The sequence below is a fragment of the Echinops telfairi genome, unplaced genomic scaffold (assembly GCF_000313985.2).
Source record: "Echinops telfairi isolate 266 unplaced genomic scaffold, ASM31398v2 ScPeMD7_3533;HRSCAF=4204_0, whole genome shotgun sequence".
In the NCBI taxonomy this organism is placed as follows: domain Eukaryota; kingdom Metazoa; phylum Chordata; class Mammalia; order Afrosoricida; family Tenrecidae; genus Echinops; species Echinops telfairi.
The window spans coordinates 24799716-24819684 of NW_022107431.1; the positions used below are offsets into that span (position 1 = coordinate 24799716).

The window sequence follows — 19969 nt, forward strand, 5'->3', positions numbered from 1 at the left end:
CCCTCAAAGCCCTCACAGTACCTGTGCTTCCTGCGGCACTTGGAAGGCGTCTATCCTATCGGTCAAGTATGTCGTGAGCTGCTTATCCAGCTCGGCTAAGCTCTCCTGCAGGACTTGAAGCATGTGGTCAGTTTCCCGCAGGACGTGCAGCTGCTTTTCCAAGGAGATCTGCTTGCTCTCTGCCTACGCAGGGGAGAAATCTCATCATTAGTCTCTCAGCACAAATAGAAATAGCTGAATACAAGGACGCCCTCAGGCTCAGGGCCCCGTGAAAAGAAACATGATCAAAGATGGAAGCCAGTGGAAGACAGGCTTCAGTTATAAATAAATCATAACGAGCTAGGGCGACGGTGAAAATATCCTTCTAGTATCTTATGGCTCTAGCAGTGAACAAGCTACTAATCCTTACTTTTTCTATATGCAATGACAAAATGGAAAGATGTACAGATGTCTTACAGCACATAGCAAACAGAGGGTCAGAATGTTTATCTATGTAGGTAGGTAACTCTATTAACAAGAACATAAGACAATAGAAGAATGCCTATCTACCGGCACCTACGGTCAAGAGGATTTTTGACAGCCGATGGGGAAAGAAGATGGAGAAAGAAGAGTGGCTTCAATAAATGCTGCTGGGAAATCAGATTTCTCCATGAGAAAAATGAAACGGGGCCCAGGCCGCCTCACACCACAACATTCTCAACAACGGGAAAAACCTAACATTAAAATTAGAAAGGGGGAAGGGGAAACCTTTCAATAGCACATCTCTAAATCTCTTTTCTTGTTGTTTGTAGCAAGTTCTATGGATACATATGTGTGTTAACCGGTATTCACTGCAGATTGGATTTAGCTTGCCGCAACTCAGGCTCTAAACATCAATGGTAATTGTTTTAAATGTGTTAGAAATTTTCTAAAATCTCCCCAGTTGTCATAAAACGGAAAGGCCTCCTTTCTCTAATTTCTATCCCAAACATGTATGTGATGGTCCATCCTGGATATGCGGCTGCGAAATTGTGACACTCTCTAACAGCCCATATCAAACTGATGGCCCTACTATTGACTAGGGAAGTGTGAGTCATCCTTATTATATACAGGCATATAACAATTATTATTATATTACATATCATTTGTTGTATAAAACAAAGCATTTGTATATGCAAGTGTATTATTATTGCATACAGCATTAACAATCCTTCATAGAATTTTTTTTCAGGATCATATTAAACGACTTAATAGGAATTAAGTAGTTTGCGAGTAGAACCATCTCAAGATAGATTCTATGTTTGACCATCAAGCTCTGCCTACCTCACAAATATTATATCAATTCTTCCCCACCCAGTCCTTCACTGCTGCCACTGATGCGCGCTGCCCAACTTCCACCCTCTCCTGGGGTCAGCTCCGTGCCGTGGACACCCACTCAACACTCATGCAGGCGCTGCTTCTCACCAAGTGGCTCAGTTCTTCATATCGGCTATTGAACACTTCCAGCTTCTCGCTGATTATGTCATCAAGAATCCCTCCATCGATCAGAGTCTGGCCAAGTTCCCGAATCTGGGTGCGGTTGTCCGCCGGATGGCGCAAAACGGATTCCAGAGACTGCGAGGAGGGGAAGGAAACAATCATGCATCTCTGTGGCAAAAGAAAAGTCTCGATGACCCTAAAAGTACCTATGTTCTTCTAAGCAAGCATTTTCCTTGAAAATAATACATATAAATTTAAGAATAAATACAATAGTAATTGTTTCATGCACCACCACCCCCCCAAAAAACAAAGCCATCCAGATCCCTTCCTCCTCAGATCTAATGCTGGTCGGGGTTAAAAGAGGAAGAAAAGTAAAACTGAAGTGGCCTTGGAGCCTTTAATGACACACAAGTTCATTTCAAATAATTTGTTTAAAGATCCTTTCCTTTTTTTCTAAATTTACCAAAGGAAGGCGACCAGAAAATAGGCACATGATTAATTCATGAAAATATTCAAGTTCATGAATGTACAACTTATATATAATGATATAAATTTCAAGGCTTATAAATTACTAATTACATGAAAAAATGCGCATGACCTGATACAAATTTTAAAAGCAGAATATGACAGTATGCAAACAAAATTATCTCAATTGTTATTCATTATAATATTAAAAATAGGTACTAATTTTTCTACAGTATACGTGGAGTGAGGTACTATATTCTTATTTTGTATGCACATAAATCTAATTAACTAAGGGGAGCTAAAGATTGTCCCCATTTTATAGACGGAGATCGTAAAGCTCAAGAGTTACAAGTAACTTGCCTACATGCAGAGACAGTACTGAGATGGAAAAAATGCTCAACACACTTCTTTGTGAAACCAAACTCTGATCCATTTGCTCTCATGGACCGTCTCCAGGGCACAAACATTTGAAAATTGAATAAATAGGAAGAAACACACCCAAGTGTTTAAAATCCTATTTTAGAGCTGGTTTTACATTTTTCTCTGGTTTATTTCTAGGAATGTGTAACTACTAGGTCTCATATTTGGGAAGGGCAACTTCATTTATTTTAAAGTATAAGCTTTTTATAACTTCATTCTCTCAACTTATCACTCTAGTTATTCAGAACCCAGTGTGGATCTTTCAGCTTGCATCTTGCTCCTGGAATTTAGAAACCATCTCTGACTTGCCAGGAGCCTTGGTGGTGCCATGGTTACATATTGCGTTGCTAACCTCAAGATCAGCAGTTCAAAGCCACCAGTCCCTCTGCAGGAGAACGATGAGGCATTCTACTCCCATAAAGACTGCCAGTCTCAGAAACCCACAGGGCAGTTCTACCCTGTCCCCTAGGGTCACGCTGAGCTACAACTGACTCAATGGCATTGAGTTTGGGATGGGCTTTGTTAAGTCCTGCCTCATGGTGACCCCATGTGTCTCGGGGCTCCAAATATGCACCCTGTGGTTTTCAGTGGTTAATTAATTAATTAACGCCTGGACATAGGTTGCCAGGCCTTTCTTCCCTGGCCTTGTGGTTAGGAGTGTGTGCCATTTACACCACCCAGATGCTCCCATGTGACTTATTCAAACAAAACCAAACGAAAAGACAAATCCACTGCCACTGAGTCAATTCTGACTCAGAGGGACACGCTACAGCAGCGGTTCTCAACCTGTGGGTCGCGACCGCTTTGGGGGTCGAATGACCCTGTCACAGAGATCGCCCAATTCATAACAGTAGCAAAACAACAGTTATAAAGTGGCAACGAAAATAATTTTATGGTTGGGGGGGTCACCACAACATGAGGAACTGTATTAAGGGGCCGCGGCATTAGGAAGGTTGAGAACCGCTGCTCTTCAGGGAAAGGCTTTGTAAATCTTTACAGAAGCAAACTTGCCTCCTCCCTCTCTCCTTACCCATCGACACCACCAAGCCTTCGTATTACTGACCTTCAAACCAGTCACTCACTCAGTCACCACCACAATCCACTGTGTTTTTCAGGGCAGAGCTACCAACTCCCTCCTTTTCATTTGTGATTTTCCTTTTTCAACAAATCTACCCTGTTGGCATTTCAAGTCATGTCAGATGCAGTTGCTAAGTTATCGTGAGCTGGCAACTTAGGAACAAAGCCAAATGAAGCACGGTTCTTCACCCTGAGAGCTCGTAGGCTGACTCAAATACTGTCTCTCCTCACACTGGGGACATACCAGGCCAGAGGCCAGAGAACACACAGTCACCGACGTTTAATCAGTAAAAATAACTTGCTAATCACATAAGACAGAGTGGTCCCCAGGGAGGGGTAACATACTGGAGAATCACACGAGTGCTTAGCATGTCTAAGATGTGCTCCTGGTCAGGCAGCTGACTTAGTAAGCCCATCAACCGCCTAAAGGTCCACAATGGCATAAGGCTGCGGGCTACAGAAGAATAAGCACGTCGTGCGGAAAACCACTCGGGAAGCACACATGCTTGTCCACGACAAGCACTGGGGTCCCTGTTTCTTACAAACGTGGCCTCCCTGCAACAAGAAGCACCGCCAAGAACTGGGTCCCTGACCTCCAGGGCTTCATTGACTGCCTCGGCATTCTCGGGCAGAGCTGCGGCGTCCTTCATCCGCTCTTCCAACGTGGTCAACCAGGCGGTTTCCAGGTCCAGATACTGGAGCAATTCAATCCAGCACGACCACACCTCCTGAAGTGGGTGAAGAACAAAACGTAAATGAAACGCCTGCCATGCTGGCGCCACGCTCTCTCTCACATCACGAATCATTTCATTTAGATGTGAGGGCATGTGGGGATTTAGAAACCTCCACACTGAGGGCTTCAGAGAAATGAAACCAAATGGAATTATGCAGTAAATCGTGTTAGCCCAACTGCAGGAGGTGGAGGGAGGGCAAGGAGGCTACTTCACACGGCATGCTAAAATACAGCCAGAGAAACTGACTTAAATGTCAAAATTGAACTATGTAAATGGTAGGAGTTTTTTGGGGTTTTTTTTATCAGTTTATTTTCTAAAAACTAACAAGTATAGGAAGGTAAAGCTGATTCTTACTTGCAATATGTTTTAACCATTTCATACATGAAATAAAACCCACGGTGATCAAGCCAATTCGGACTCAACGAGATGCTCTACAGGGTTTCCCAGACTGTAAATCTTCATGGGAGCCGATAGTCTCATCTTTTTCCGTTGGACTGGCTGGTAGGCTTGAACCACTGACCTTTGGTTAGCAGCCCAATGCCTAAGCCACAGAGTCAGTGCAATGTCCAGGAACCACCAGCCACTGCACAGGAGAAAGAAGAGGCTGTCTACTCCCATACAGAGATGCAGTCTCGGAAACCCACGGGGGCGTTCTACCCTGTCCTGTGGGGTCGCTATGAGCTGGAATCGACTCGATGGCAGAGAGGTCTTTGAACGAAGGGATTCAGTACAGCCTGTGCTCCCCGTGAGGCACGCTTCTCAGACCAAAGTCGGCAGCTGCTTCTTCCACGGGCCAGAAAATAAATGTTTTAAGGTTTGATCAGTGACACTCAGCATCCCTCAGAAAGTCGTGTGTGTGTCTAAACCCTTTACAAATAGGAAAACCGATCTTAGTTCACAGGTAAACCAACCCAAGCTGACCAAGTGTGGTTGGGGCCAAAGTTTGCTGAGCTAGCTCAGATTAAAAGGGAAAAGAGAGTGGTTTCCAAACCCCCAAATCTTTACAGGCAGAAAGTAGACTGAGAATCCAAGAGAATGTGGACACCTTGTGGAAAACGTAACTAATGTCACCGAGGAATTTCTTAAGTAATTTGTTAACTGTGAGCCTAATTTTCTGTGTAAATTTTCAAAAACACAATTTTAAAAATTCCTTTTAAAGACACAACGAGCAACTTCTGCTTTCTCCCTCTACTAAGGCAACACTATACAGGAAAAAAAAGATGAGAAGCCAAGGAGAGAGCCATCGAGGATGAGAGGCTATCTATCGCTCGTGGCCCAACGGCGCTCCCCGTGGATGCAGCCACATGAGTGGCCGACAGCTCTACCACACGGTGCCGGAGAAGCCCTCAGCTGAGCCCAACCAACAGACGCATGAGAAAGAACCGACTGTTTTTGCTGTTTGTTTAAACCACCACAAAGTTCTTTTGGAATGCAACGATGGTATTGCTTTGTTAACTGTCAAAAGATAATGGAAGCATACAGTATCTTTTACATATAGTAAAAATATAAAAACACAAACGGAAGGACATACAGTAACTTCTGGATATGGTTACCTCAAGGGAGGAATACCAAGCAGGAGCTCTGTAGCAGAATGGATGGATAGAAAAAGTACTGTAGCATACTGTATACTCTTCGAGCCATTTGAGATGTTAGAGTTTAAAAGTACTTGAACGAAATTTAGAATCAAAGTGATAAAGTTCAGTCTTCTGCTAATTTAGAAATGTGAGCTGCTTCCCCCCACCCCAAGGTCCCTTGGTAAACTGTGATATAATTTTAACAGCATTTTCTCTCCCCTTTTTCATTGTTTTATTACACTACTCTTGTTCTTAAAAAAATTCTCTCCAATATCACTACAAATTCCAATAGCAATTGTCAAAGTAGTTCCAAATGCTCCTCATTCTAAACATTACCATATTTCAGTCCTAAGACGGCTTGAATGAATGACACAGAATATACAGAGACCTATCGTTGGACTGGATTAATCTAGAAACCCCATTCATTATTTAAATATATTGAGTTACCACTATAAATGAAGAGGAAAAACAATACCAAGGATGGTTATGCCAGGGAGAAAAAAATGGGTAAGATTTTAGTGAAATTCAATTCCAAGATCATTTATTAAAATTATAAATGAGTAATTTTGGTTGACTATGTTGCTTTTATAGTAGTACATCACTATGAAAGAACGAAGGTCTGTATTAATGGCAGCCTCCTCATTCATTAACCTCAATTATATTTATCTAGCACAAAATAGATTCCAAAACAAGTGAGTAATGTGTTAATGTTTTTTGAATATTGCAGTTGTGAAATTTTTTACCAGTTTTGTGACTGGCCTCAATCACCTTTTTTAAAGAAATGAGAATTTACTATAAATTAAAATGACTCTGAAATCTTTCCACTAAGATGTGATAAATGATGCTTACATAAAAACAAACAAGCTATCATTTCATTTCAAAACAAACCAAGAATAACCTCAGAATCATCTATGTCCTAAAGCTAAGGGCCAACAGGGATAGAGAGATTATATGTAAAGTCCCAGTATATTGACGTTCTTCTTCTTTCATGTAACTCTAATTTTAGATTGCAATCTAAATAAAAATACCTCAGTTCAAAGCTAGGAAGGGGTTGGCAGTTCTGGAATTGTAGGACTAAACGGCCTACAGATCACTGGTCGCATGAAAATCTAGCAAAGCCTAAGGATGATAAGTGACTTGTTCAAGGAGCTTCCATTAGTTGGGGGCAGATTCTAGTCTTTCCTTTGGGAAAAAAAATTAATCCTTCTTTTCCTTTTTACCAACCTCTTATCCAAGAATTCCTGTCCTTTATGATCCAGTATGATTTTTTTTAAAGGAGTTCCCCACCACTAGAAGGGAAATTGTTTAGTTTTATCTTTAACGTTCTCTTTGCTCCATTAAAACATGCTGGCTGGAGAGAACACAACAGATTTTGAGTCTCGAAGCATGCATCCCTCAAAAGGAGACCGTACCTCTAGTGTGTGGCACTTTCCTCGAATTCTGTTACAGAGAAGTTGATAATTCTCCAGCACAACGTTCAGCTCAGACGTCAGTTCCTGGCCACCAGAGGGCGCTTTTGCAGCTAATAACTTGATGTTGTCCTTGAGAATCTTCACTCTCACTTCCTTCTGCAACACATCCTCTTTCGCCCTCTGCTCCAAGAAAAGATGAAAAAATGCTTCTCATCCAGTCATCTTTTTTCAATTTTAAATAATAAATCAGAATCAAAGTGTCTAACTCTAGCTACCTAATTTAAACATTAGCTAAGGCAATCACTCCAGTGTTCTGAAATGTGAACTAGAAAATTTCACTCCTTGTAGGATGCAATGTACACAGCCCCACACAAATATTTTTCATTTAATAACACCAGCCTGTTACCCAAGTCATTCTAGAGTGTTCTTTCTGACATTAAAGATTTTCAAATTCTGAGTCCAGATCTGAATGGAAGTCAATTAACTTTAATTGAATATTGGAGGTCCCAGACACATCAATGAATTTTCACAAAAGCTAAGGTAACACCGTGGTACAAAAAGCCTTAACATTTTTCTCAAATAATTTAAACATATCCCCACCCCCTCCTGGGACTTAGCTATATACATCCTGATAATTTTCATTTCAACGATTATAACAGTTACACTGGCGAGATCTGATCCAGAAATAGCCTCTCCCCAGCCTTGTCCTTCAAGCTAAAAAGGCCTCTCACTCTCTCTATTGTCTTTTCTTACTGCTTGCTGGTTTTCAACTTCCCTGGGTGACGAACAGTGATTAAGTGTGTGGTAGTTTTAAAATTCCTTTAAAAAACTAAACATATAGAATTGGTGCCCACTCAAGGACTCTAATCATTCACACTTCTAGCTCCAGTGACTTAAAAAAAAAAATCACATGCCAATAGTTTAAAGAAAGAGAATAGAATAAACAAGCCAATCCCTACCATGGAAATTACTTAATATATGCAATATTTTATTTAAATGAGGGCATTCAAGAAGTGCTACACTAAAACAGATGTTTTCAGTGAAAATTCTACAACCACAAAACGGCCCTCTGTCATAGTTACATTACTTCTACAATAATGCATTGATGTCATATTATCCCCTTTTAAAAAATAACTGCACTGAGATTTGTGATTCTGATATACTTTGGGGCAAGTTAACTTTGGGGTTAAGGCATTCTCTGTGGTCCTTAACCATATAAATAGGAAAAAATACATATCCTTTAAGGCAGTTTCTACTTCAACTTGAACACTCAGGGACATTTAAAGGAGTACCTGAAATTTCAGGATGAAGCCTAGCTCCAAACACACACACACACACACACACAGAGAGAGAGAGAGAGAGACACCAAAGTCACTGACATGGTACATATAAACTGACAAGAAATATAGCCTTTGGATACAATTGATAATAAATCCCTTGGCTGTTTTCCGACCTGCTGCCATCAAGTCTGCGCCAACACGCGGGACCTGATGTATAACTGAACAGAATGCTCTCTGGTCCTGTACCAGCTCTGCAGCCATGGCTATGTCTCCTCGACTGTTCCTTAAGTAGATCCTATGTGTCCCATGTGCTCCTTGAAAACACCCTACTCAAACAAAGGGGAACATCCCAACCAGCTTGTGAAGTCTCCCTTGGTTGTTACCCAAAAGTCAAATAAAACCCTTCCTCACACCCACGACCAGTGCTTTTGCAGTCACTGTCTCTGGGTCCCCAAGGTTCTGAGAGGTTGTCTCAGGGGCTCTGTTGGAATGAATTCAGGGGTTTCCTGTGCCGTTCAAATCCTGCACAACTACCCTTCCAGTTGTTGTAAATCTGAAATCCTGCTGGGAATACTGTATGTTGGGTAGACGACGGGTGGGCAAGTCTATGGGTAGGTGGACAGATAACATGATTTTAAACGGAAGGGCTGCCCCCAGCTCACCTTCATTTCGTCCACAGCGCTCTCGAGTTCTTCTGGTGACTTGTACTCAAAGTCCCTCTCCAGGTACTCTTCTTCGGCTTGGGCCATCCACTCCTGCATCTCTGCCAAGTCTTTCTTCAAATTCACTGCTTTTTCCTGGCTTTCTGACCATCTGTTTTTTTGAATAGCAATCTAGAGGAGGAAGAAAATCCCAAATGAAGAAATTTTGTTATCATTAAATGTGAAGTTCACATTTTTAAAGACTTAAAGAGACTAGTAAATTATACTTGTTCATGTTTTAAATGTTTAATCTATTTCACATACTGTATGCTGATGTTGTGGGATATAAATAATAATGAAGAAAATAATTGTAGCTGGGGTTCTATTACCACCTTTTGGATATTGGTCTGCAAGTATCTATTATAATTTTGAAAAGCAATCATCTTTGACAGAGTGATCCCATATGTAGGACTCTAATCTACTTCAAAAAAGTACACCGGCCAAAAACATCTATCATAGCATTGCTGATTATGGGAGAGGAAAAAAAAAGTTGGACGCATAAAAAATGTCAATTTTCTCATTTTGGACTACTTACTAAAATCTCACTTTTTCAAATAGGGGAAGGGAGAGTTCTGCTATTAAAGACGTTCATTACACACTGTAACTGTTTGCTTTTGGTAGTTAATTATACATTCCACACATAAAGATATGTTCATTAGAAAACAGATGTTTTCCCAAGTCTGGTTCAGGGAATTACCAAAATATCTCACAGAAGTCTAAAGACATTTTCAGAGAAGTCGCCACTGGGGCCCCCTAACCACAAACAGACTTGTCTTGTGGAAGCAGATTCCATACCATGGTAGTCGGCATCCATATTCAGCCTCTTGCTGAAACAGAACCTTGCCAGGGCTTGCTTGGCTGAGAAGCTGACAGAAACCAAACACTAGTACAGGAATAGGATGGCCTCCCCAGAGTAAGGAAGAGTGCTTAACAGCTTTCCTGATCCCTCCTTCCAAACAGGATCCCAGTCATGAAAATAAACAGCTACCAAACAGGAGCTTTGATCTCTCGGCCCCCACATGGAACTCAAGAGCCTGCTGCCAGCAGAGCCGCCCAGCCCTGGTTCCCCACCCAGCTGAGAACTTGTCATGTTTTATTATTTTTAACTTGGAGAGATTTCTTTTTATTCCCTTTCTATCTTTTTTAACATAAACATATGACTGAGTCCATGTCCAGGAAAGTCTCTTTTAATATCAGTTCCGATCATTAGTCAGAGATATAGTTTTCTTGGCTCCAAACACAAATAATAAATAAAGAACACAATCGTGACTTTTCCAAAAGCCCCAAATCATTAGTAAAACTATTCTGAGACCTTGTTCTTTTGGGGGAAGAGGGTGTTAAAATGTATTTTCTCTCATCACAAGATCACATTCTATGTGACATTGTTTGGAAAAAAACCAAATTCAACTCCAGCTCCATATATTCTCCACTCCTGCCTATGTCCTTGTGGTGTATCTTACTATAATATCTTTCCATCATTTCCCAACCCTCTAGCTCCATTTTCACTTCGATTGAACTGCCCTCCTCACTCTTTATTGAACAGGTCAAGGTCATTCCCATTGCAAGTCTCTTAAACTTGTTATTCCCCCTGCCTAAAAAGTCCTGGTGGGCCATTGGATTAAGTGTTGGGCTACTAAACACATGATTAAGTGTTCAAATCCACCAGCCACTGCACAAGAGAACGATGAGGTGGTGAGGCTCTCAGAAAGATTTACAGTCTCTGAAACCAGATGGAGCAATTCTGCTGTGTCCTATAGGATCTCTAAAGCAATAGGATTCCCCCCTGCCTGAATGTGCTTTCCCTCCGCCGCACATGGCTCATCCCTTACTTTATTCAGTTCTCTGTTCAAATACCCAGTCTCAGAAGACCACCCTATTTGAAGAAAAAAAAGCCCTTGCCCTAACTCCTCAGTACACCTACCTGGTATTGTACTATGATTTTATACGCTAACTATTTGCTTCACTAGAATGTAAAATGTGTAAGAGAAGTGTGATGATCTCTAAGGACTTCCCTCCTAAAAACATGTCCAGAAGTCTCACCAGCCTCACACCCACGGTCATTCTGGCCATGCTAAGTAGCCTCTCCTGGACCCCACCTGGCAGCCCAAGCACTAGCTCTCAAACCCACTGGTTTTCAAACTAGATGGCTTACGAAATCAATGCAGTTGGTCAAGACAAACCACTGTATACATTTCTTGGAAAGCCAGACGATACATTGAAAAACTCACCTCTTTGCTGAGTTTCTCCAATTGGGTTTGGTAGTCGCTGACTCTTGTCTGCACCCAGGTTTTAATGCCGGTAATTGGACAGCTTCGAAGACTAGCCTCCACTTCTTTCATGTCTTTCAGAGATGATTCAACTGTTTCTAGTTCATTAACAAATGCCTGGGCATATAAAATAAGGCCACGTTGAGTTCATCTCTCACGCAAGTGGATACCTTACGTACACAGTCTGTTAATTCTAAGAACAGACTGATTGGAGTCAGGGACTTTAACTATTTAAGGAATATTACACTTTGGTAAATTCATTTCCCCTTGGTGCTGCAGATAACCATCTGCCAAATTAGATCAGAAATACTTGACTCTCAGCAGGGACGAGTGCTTTTAATTAAGTTAGAGGAGCCTAATGAACCCACCTAATGTAAGTTGCATATAATATTACCAGCAAATTCCATGTATGTCAAGTGTCTACCACCACGCGACACAATAAGAGCGAGGTACAAGTAACCGTCGTTACACTGACATTTTCCTTGTCTCCTAAAACAGGGTCTCCTACTGTGCTAGGTTTATTCTGGTTCGCTCTTTCAAAATCCCATCAGCATGACCACAGAGAAAACCAGAAATCATCAGTTTTCTTTGATGAACCATGACATCAGAAATCTTTTCTCGGCTTTTATCTAGGCTTAATGGTCATGGCACACTCTTCCCATTTTAATCGCAGCTGCAAATAACAAAAGAACAAGCAGGAAATGTGATTAAGTACAACCAGTTTGCCAGGTCAGCAGACTCACAGAGCATTGGTCAAGCTGCCTCTGCAGTCCTTCAGCGTCTCCTTGGGCAGTCTGTTCTTTTGTGAGGAAGTCTTTCACGCCGTCCATCCATTTCTCAACGACTTCTGAATCAGCCTAGATCGAACACAACAGAGCAGGATATTACTAAGTGACAGCCAACCCACTGCATCCCAAGATCCATTGCTCCTTGAAAAACACACTTTTCACACTTTGATAGCATCACTTTCATTTGTGTCATTGACTAAGAGCTTCTAACCTGAAAAATAATTATTTTCTCCCCAACAACTGAATCGCTTAGTAATCATTCTATAAATTTCACAGCACTCTCCAGTGAGCCAAGCTATTTGCTCTCATGCAAGCAATATTTACGATCAAAAACTCAAAATGGCAAAATGAAAGAGCCTTATGGGGTACAGTCAGCTCAAAAATATTTTGTCCTCATAAAATCTAAGGCAAGCTTTCTACTAGAGTTAGTGGCTCCAGGCAGTAATGAATGAATGCCACTGTGGAGAGGATGGAATAGATTTTCTGAGTTCTGCGGCTGAGTGCTATGTTATGTAAGAACCAAGCACAGTCCATTGTCCAGTTCCACTCTTTCATCCAACATTTAATAGTCAACAAGTGAGGACGATGCTGGGGGCTCAAAAGCAGGTAAGAAAGAAAAGGTTTTGTAGGGCAAAAAGGACTGCAGAGAAAGCAATACTGCAACAGTGCTGTTATTGGGGGTCAAGTCGGTCCAGAGTGACAGTGACCCCGGGGACAAGAGAACAAACACTGCCAAGTCCCAAGCCATTCTCGTAATTGTTCTGATGTTTAAGCCCATTGTTGCAGCCACTGTGTCAATAGAACACCAATGAGGTAGGTCCAACTTGACTGTAAATGCTAAAGTGATGGTAATTTCCTTCCCTGGCTTCCAATTCCATCACTGATCAGTCTGGCTCACTATTTTCCCTTGTCTTGTGCTGGAGTAACGTTTTCCCTTACGCTTTCTTCAATTCTTTGATCCTAGTTCATCCCTATGAATGGAGACAAGCTCACTATCATGTTCAAAAAGGAGTTCGGTTTTAAGACAGCCTCACGTCTTCTCTTCCTCTCCCATTGGCTAAGCAAAACCAATTGTTTCCAAGCTTTCTCATAGGAAGACTTTCAGGTATACACTCATTATGCTGAGCATGTTCTGGAAACTGCATCAACTTGTTAATGTTCTTAAAATACACCACTCGGGTCCAAGTATTAATCTCAGATAATGGAGTGAAATACAAAGCTGGAATCCAACTGGCATCTTGCTTATGATACGATGCTCATATAGTAACATACAGCGTATTGGGCAAACACACTGAAAAAAGACCTCTTTAAAATCTTTGCAAACAAAGCTGTCACTGTGAGGCATAAGCTATGCCCAATCCAAGCAATGGTGTTTTCAATTGCCTCGCATGCATGTGACAGCTGGACTGCTGATGAAATGATGCCTTTGAATTGTGGTATTGACAAACAATACTGAATGATCATAGACTTCCAGAAGGATAAAGAAATGTGTATTAAAAGTATAACCGGAATGCTCCGTGGCAGTGAGGAGGGGAAGATACCATCTCCCATTATCAGGAAGGACCAAGCCCTGAAGAAAAACATCATGCTTGGTAAATTAGAGGGTCGCTGATAAAAAAGATGGATTGACACAGTGGTTGCAATGAGCTGGAATGCAGCTACTATTATAAGGATGGGACAGGACTGGACACCATTCACTTTGCTACATAGGGTGGCTATGAGTCTGAAGTAATTCAATGACATTAACAACAGTACCATCTAAAACGATATCGAGTTTTATGTTTCTCATTGTAGGTTAGATTTCTGTTTCTTTTTCTCTTTGTAGTTACATCGTTCACAGTCATATGGTTGGCTACAGCTCCAGTATTCCCATTGAGAGCGCCTCACAATTACATTTCCCCCTCCCTGCGAGCTGAATTAGCTTCTGTCATGAATGCAGGACTTGACATTTATAAACAATACATTTCCCCTTGTTGACAATGTTAGTTAAGAACATAACGTAACTACAAATCTGACAGAGGTATCGTTCAAAGAAAGAGGCATCCTTCTTCTATTGGGGTTTCTGGGTTTCGGGCTTTCCCAGGTGAAGATCAAGGTTCCTAACAGTGCATACCTTATCTTCCCGGCCCCCACCCCCATCCGATGAGGATACAGTGCTACTTAGGAGTCAACAAACTTTGGGCTTTCAAAATATGGGGATCTACATATTTGACATTCGTGTTGGGTTTTTTGTCCCTCTTCTTATAAATGTGTTTGTCAGAGATTCTCTCAACTACTTTTTTGAAATCAAGACTTACCAAGATATTCATTTGGGAGTCTTATTTGGACTAAATGAGCTATACTGTGATTGCCTCCTCAGATGTGAGGATATAAAAATAAACTTATTGCTATCAAGTCGATTCTGACTCATAGTGACCCTATAGGACAGAGCTGAATTACCCCTGTGGGTTTCTGAGGCTGTCAATCATTAATGGAGTAGAAAGCCTCGCCTTTCGCTCATTCTATGAGTAGACTTAGCAAATAACCTAGTACTCCAACTCCAAAAGCTAAGCGAAAGCAAGCACTAGTGGAAAGCTCATTAGTAGTATCTATGTTGGCGCTGGGTGACTACCACATTCTTTCCTACGTACATCTGTGATCTTTGTTTGGTTACTTCTTTTACAGTTTTGCCAAGAACTGACATTAAGCTCAAATTAAAAAGTCTTTAGCATCTAGAAACTAACATTTCCTCTTAATTACAACATTCATCCCTCTCCATTTTTTCCTGATAATTTCTCACAAATAAAATGCATTTAGCAGCCCTGAGACCATGAGTAGAAATTCCGCTGGAAACGGGGATGACTGCAATGTATGACTGTGGCCTTCAAGAACTAATCTTCTGGAGGATTTGAATGGTGTTCAAATCAGATCCACAGCTCCGGCCCTAATACACACTCGATGGCTCTGAAAGTCATTCTCTGATGGAAAACAGAGTGAGCTGGTATGGCAAGGCCTTTCTGTCTCCTCAATTAATATTATACTGTTCATTCTAAGACCTTCCTTATCTTCCTTATTCCCTTCGACCACGTGGCACACTCATTTCATGTGTCTTACTCGATAGCCTATAACCTCTCTGGCCCTATCTTCAGATGTCCATGCTAGGCATATGGATTTTTGACTGGTTGCCTGTCTCTACTTCCAAAGTTGTCCCAGCCTTCAACAAGCCCTTCATGGAAGGCTTCCTGGGAAGACACGCTGTAGCTGAAGGCAGATTGGGGTGGGGTGCCCAGAGACATAGAAGTTCTTTGGAGTGTGGAGGAAAAGTATGAACACATCTGTTAATAATCAAAAAATACAAAGAACTTTTAAAACCCGTTCATCTAACTTAAGAAGTCCTGGTGGCACAGTGGGTAAGCATCCAGCTCCTAACCCAAAGGCAGAAATGCAAAGCCACTAGCAGCTCTGGGAGAGAGACGGATGTGACAGTCTGGTCCCGAAAAGACTACCGGCCTGTCCTAAAGGGGCAGTGAGTTTGGTAGGCTTCCTCTACCTTGCTGTCTGTGATAGGTAGGTTTATTGTGCCAACCTGGCCAATAAACACATGTGGGATTAATAAGGTCGCAGTTTAATAATTGAAGGGCAAAGAGATAAATGGCTCAGCAAGCCTCGCCTTTCTGTCTCTTGCTGTCTGATGATCAGACTAGTGTGCAGCTGCCTTAGCCTCAACTTGTGAGCCACACTACCTGTGAGACATCTAATCCGTAGACCATTTGAGGTTCCTTTGAGACCTGCTTGGCCACACTGCCGATGTATACATCCCTTGAGCTGGGGCCTGTCAGACCCTGTCATCTGGCTGGCTGTTGGTGACCTGCCCTGCTACTTGCTGCCTGTGGCCAGACTGCTGTATTGCTCTACAGAAGACTCAGCTGTCTGCTTCCTTGACTTGCACCCAGCAGCCCTCGTGAGTTGAAGGACTGCCAGTATATTACCCATCCCATGGAAGTGAGTTGAACTGAGCCCTCTGTACTGCTGTGTGGACTATTTAGCTTTAATCTCTTGTGTTGTATCTAGCTATCTATACATATAGACAGATAGACAGAAAGATAGATACCATCGATCATAAAGCAAAGGTCTCCTGGTTTTGTTTCTCTGGTGAACCCTGTCTGACACACTGTCCCAGATTCTTGCACCCTCAAAATCCATTCCAAACTTTTAAAGACTCCGGGCAAATTACTACTATATGGCTGGGCAATTTGAATTGAGTTTTGAATCTTGAAAATGGATCATCTCCTTGACCAAGGTTTTTTCAAAGTTTACATAGACACATTCTGTTTCAGGATTGAAATGTGGAAGATTTTAAATCACGACCAACCTTGAGCGCATGGAGAAACAGCTCAACTCCTCCAATCATCAACCAACGTGAGACCCCGCCCATTGCCCTCTGATCCTCTCTCTCAAGGCAACCGGGTGCGACAGAGCAGAATTGCTCCGTAGGATTATTGTCTCGGGGGCGGGTGGAGGGGGTGATCTTTTCAGAAGCAGACTGTCAAGGCTTTCTAACACAGCCCTGCTGGTGGGTTCAAACTGCCAAGCTTTAGGTTAGCGGGCAGTGCAAGCCTTTTGCACCACCCGGGGCTGCCACTAGCAAAGCAGAAGAAGCCTTCAAGCTTCTTCCTCCTTCCCTCCCCCTTCCCTCTCTCAGACCCACAGAGAACAGATCACACTCGCTTCTTCAGTCTCTCTCTCTGACTCTTTAACACAGGAGGGGGGTTCAAAAAAAGAGAAGCCAGCAAAACACAGCCCCAGGTTGCGTAGAGCACTTGATCATCCCAGTATTAGCAAAAGCAACAGGCAGGGTCTGCGAAGCTTCAGTTTTCATGAGAAGAAATCCTGCAGATTCTGACCATATGGAGTTCTAAGAGGCAGCGGGCCCCATGATGGGGTTGCCATACCAAGTTCCAAACCTTCCAAAATCCAGTGCAAGCCAGCAGTTCTGATTTATGGAGAAGCTGTCTAGGTCTTCCAAGGTTATAAATCAATATATTCTGAGAAGTGGCTGGTAGGTTTGAACTAGCAGCCTTGTGCTTAGCAATCCAATCCTTACCTGTCAGTGCCACGAGGGCTCCTTCTGCACCTCACAAGGCACTGGCATCGGGAACTAATCTCTTGTCTTTAAGCTTCAATGGCCATCCATAGAACGGGGAACCGCCAAGGAGCTTGCCTTGTTCTTGTGAAAACCAGAGCTACTGTTTGGAAAGGGCCTGGCATAGAGTAGGCATGCAATGGACAGTATGTGCTATTTCCTAAGAGCAGCCCGAAACAAAAGCCTTTTCTTTTTATTACAAAGATTGACTCCCACAGAAAGCATGCTCTCTTCCAAGTTCCCATTTTTCCTTTCCTAAAAGCCCCACGGAAACAAGCAGCCCTGTGTGTACGTTGCTCAGGTGTCCGTTAGCACCAATGCGCGCACTACAACCTCAGCACCGACGGAAGCAGCTGCGGAACCATCAATGTTCCAAAGAGCTCCTGCTGTGGACAGTCTGACGAAGCCTATACACATGGAGCTGCACAGAGCAGCCAATTAAACGAGGGAAGAGGCACAGGTTAAAACGGCTCTAGAAGTAGATTCACGTAGCGTCCTGCGTGTGGGCTCTGTGTAGCCCCCCAACCCCCCCAACCCCCCCCAAGAGGGATGGCATTTTCAGGTGCTGAGATACGTAGGGAAGTCTGCGCCTCTCCCCGACAGTAGCTCCTCCTTACTTGGAAGGTAAATGCTGTCTCAAACCTCTGTAGCCGATCCGAGCTATCTGGTGCTTTTATAAAATGCAGAGAGACTGCTTATCATTAAGTCCTTTTCACAGCAAAGAATGGGAAGGAGCGTGTGTGAAAACAGCATTTCTCTATCCACTTCAAACCCGGGCAGCTGGGACACCTGTGAGGTTCAAATCCATAGTCATAAGCCTCTAAGTTTTTCTGCTGCTTCTAAGGAAAAGTGTGAGCCATTTTCTTAGTGTCAATCTCTTTCTAACTCACTCACTGGTTTTGTTTCTCTAGAGAACCCAGCCGAAGGCCAACAGGAATGATACAACATTCCTAAAAAATAGAAATAATAATAATAATAATAATAGTAGTAAGCTTTTCATTTTTCTCCAAGTCTGCCCACTTGGCAAATGGAAAGACTCTCTGTGTATATACGTGCATATATAATGTCTATATATATGAATATGAACATATGAATACATTTTAGGAGCCTTACTAGTAAATTTCTACAGTAGGGAGCTAGCAGTATTGCACATGCAAAGAAATGAACACTAAGAACCAATCACCTAAGGCAGCCGTGTCTGGCTTGTGTTTAGGTTTTCAGATTCTCACATTAATATAAAACACCTCGTCTGCTATTTTTGAAAAGAGGAAGATGGAACGTTTCACTCAGAACGGCGCAAATTCCATACTGACAATCGCTGCTTGAAAGCAATGATCCAGAAGCTTCCTTAATAGACAACACCTGCTCCTGTGTCAAAAGCATGGAATGCAAGGTCACGAAAGGAGGTCCTTTACCCGAGCTGCACCTCACCTTTACCCAACCCACCCTCTCAGCCCGCGGGGAAGGTGAAGCAGGGTAACTCGGAATTGCAGGCGAGAAAATTCCAAGGTGCACAACCACTCCCTGGACTGTTGACAGCGAAATTCTTGACATTTCATTTGGCCTGTCCCCCATCTGGTGGAATGCCCACAGCTTTTAAGCTGTTCTGAATGAGCCCACAGCTTCCAAGCAAGATGTGCAGGATGAACCGTGACAACAGAATGAAGCAGTAACTTCAGGCGGCTTGGCTCCTGTGTTACCTGTTTCATAATATTCATTAAACTTAAAACACTCTTACTTAGTAAGGAAAACAGCAGCAACACTGCCTCTCAACGTATTGATCGGAGACTAATATGAATCCTCAAATTCGAAAGTTTCAATGTGCCAGTATCCCTTTTCAATATAGTAAAATGTAGGCACAATGAGATGATTACATCAATCAAAAGATTTCAGTCCAAAAGATAATCATTCAATCAGCCATATTGTAGAAAACTCTCAGACAGTATTTACTCTTGCATATTTACCCCAAGGTGCTTTCCAAATGTCATTTCAAATCTACCTTGGACTGGGTCTGAAGCAGAGCACACCCTCCCATTCCACACCCTCTCCGGGACTGTGGCGTTGACAGCAATTGAAGGGGTGTGACTAGCCAGGGGTCCTGCCCCTTACACAGCGAGCCACCCTCGTTAGACGAGTAAGAATGTGTACGTTCTTACATCACCTCCAAAGCAATCTTGACCGCTGCCTTGCTGTGTGCACACATGGCTCATGTCCTCACAGAGCACATGCCTCCGTGAAGGCAGCCAAATGGTCATAAAAGTTGAGTTGAGGTGGAGTCATTGTGAAGGTGGAAACAAACACCCTGAAATCACAGACAAAAATCATGCCCTCTGTGAGTTGGGCGGTGTGGGAGATTGAGCATCGTCAATGGTATTGGTAGCACTAGTCGTCATCGTTGGTGATTGGTGGTTGCTGGTAGCTGCCAGTGAGCCTACCCTCAACTCAAGGCACTCTTACAAGAGGATCAGACTGTTGTGATCCACAGGATTTTTCAATGGCTAGTTTTTCAGAAGTACATCACAAGACCTTTCTTCCTAGCAGATCTTGGTCTGGAAGCTTCACTGAACCTTGTTCAACATCACAGCAACACACACAGCAATGACACTCAGCAGTGGCTGTTCCGGATGTGGGCTAGCCATCAGCTGAACTTGGGTCTCCTGCATAGAAGGTG

General features: G+C 42.6%; 1 protein-coding gene across 1 annotated transcript in view; it reads right to left on the bottom strand.

The window, feature by feature from the left end:
• Nucleotides 1–19969, bottom strand: part of UTRN (utrophin) — a 619010-nt gene that overhangs the window by 403984 nt on the left and 195057 nt on the right. The window contains exons 23-29 of the mRNA XM_045294578.1: nucleotides 12132–12245; nucleotides 11350–11505; nucleotides 9083–9253; nucleotides 7141–7320; nucleotides 4014–4148; nucleotides 1444–1593; nucleotides 22–183 (exon numbers count right to left, since the gene is read on the bottom strand). Coding sequence (XP_045150513.1) covers nucleotides 22–183; nucleotides 1444–1593; nucleotides 4014–4148; nucleotides 7141–7320; nucleotides 9083–9253; nucleotides 11350–11505; nucleotides 12132–12245 — 1068 coding nt within the window. The remainder of the gene's footprint in view (nucleotides 1–21; nucleotides 184–1443; nucleotides 1594–4013; nucleotides 4149–7140; nucleotides 7321–9082; nucleotides 9254–11349; nucleotides 11506–12131; nucleotides 12246–19969) is intronic.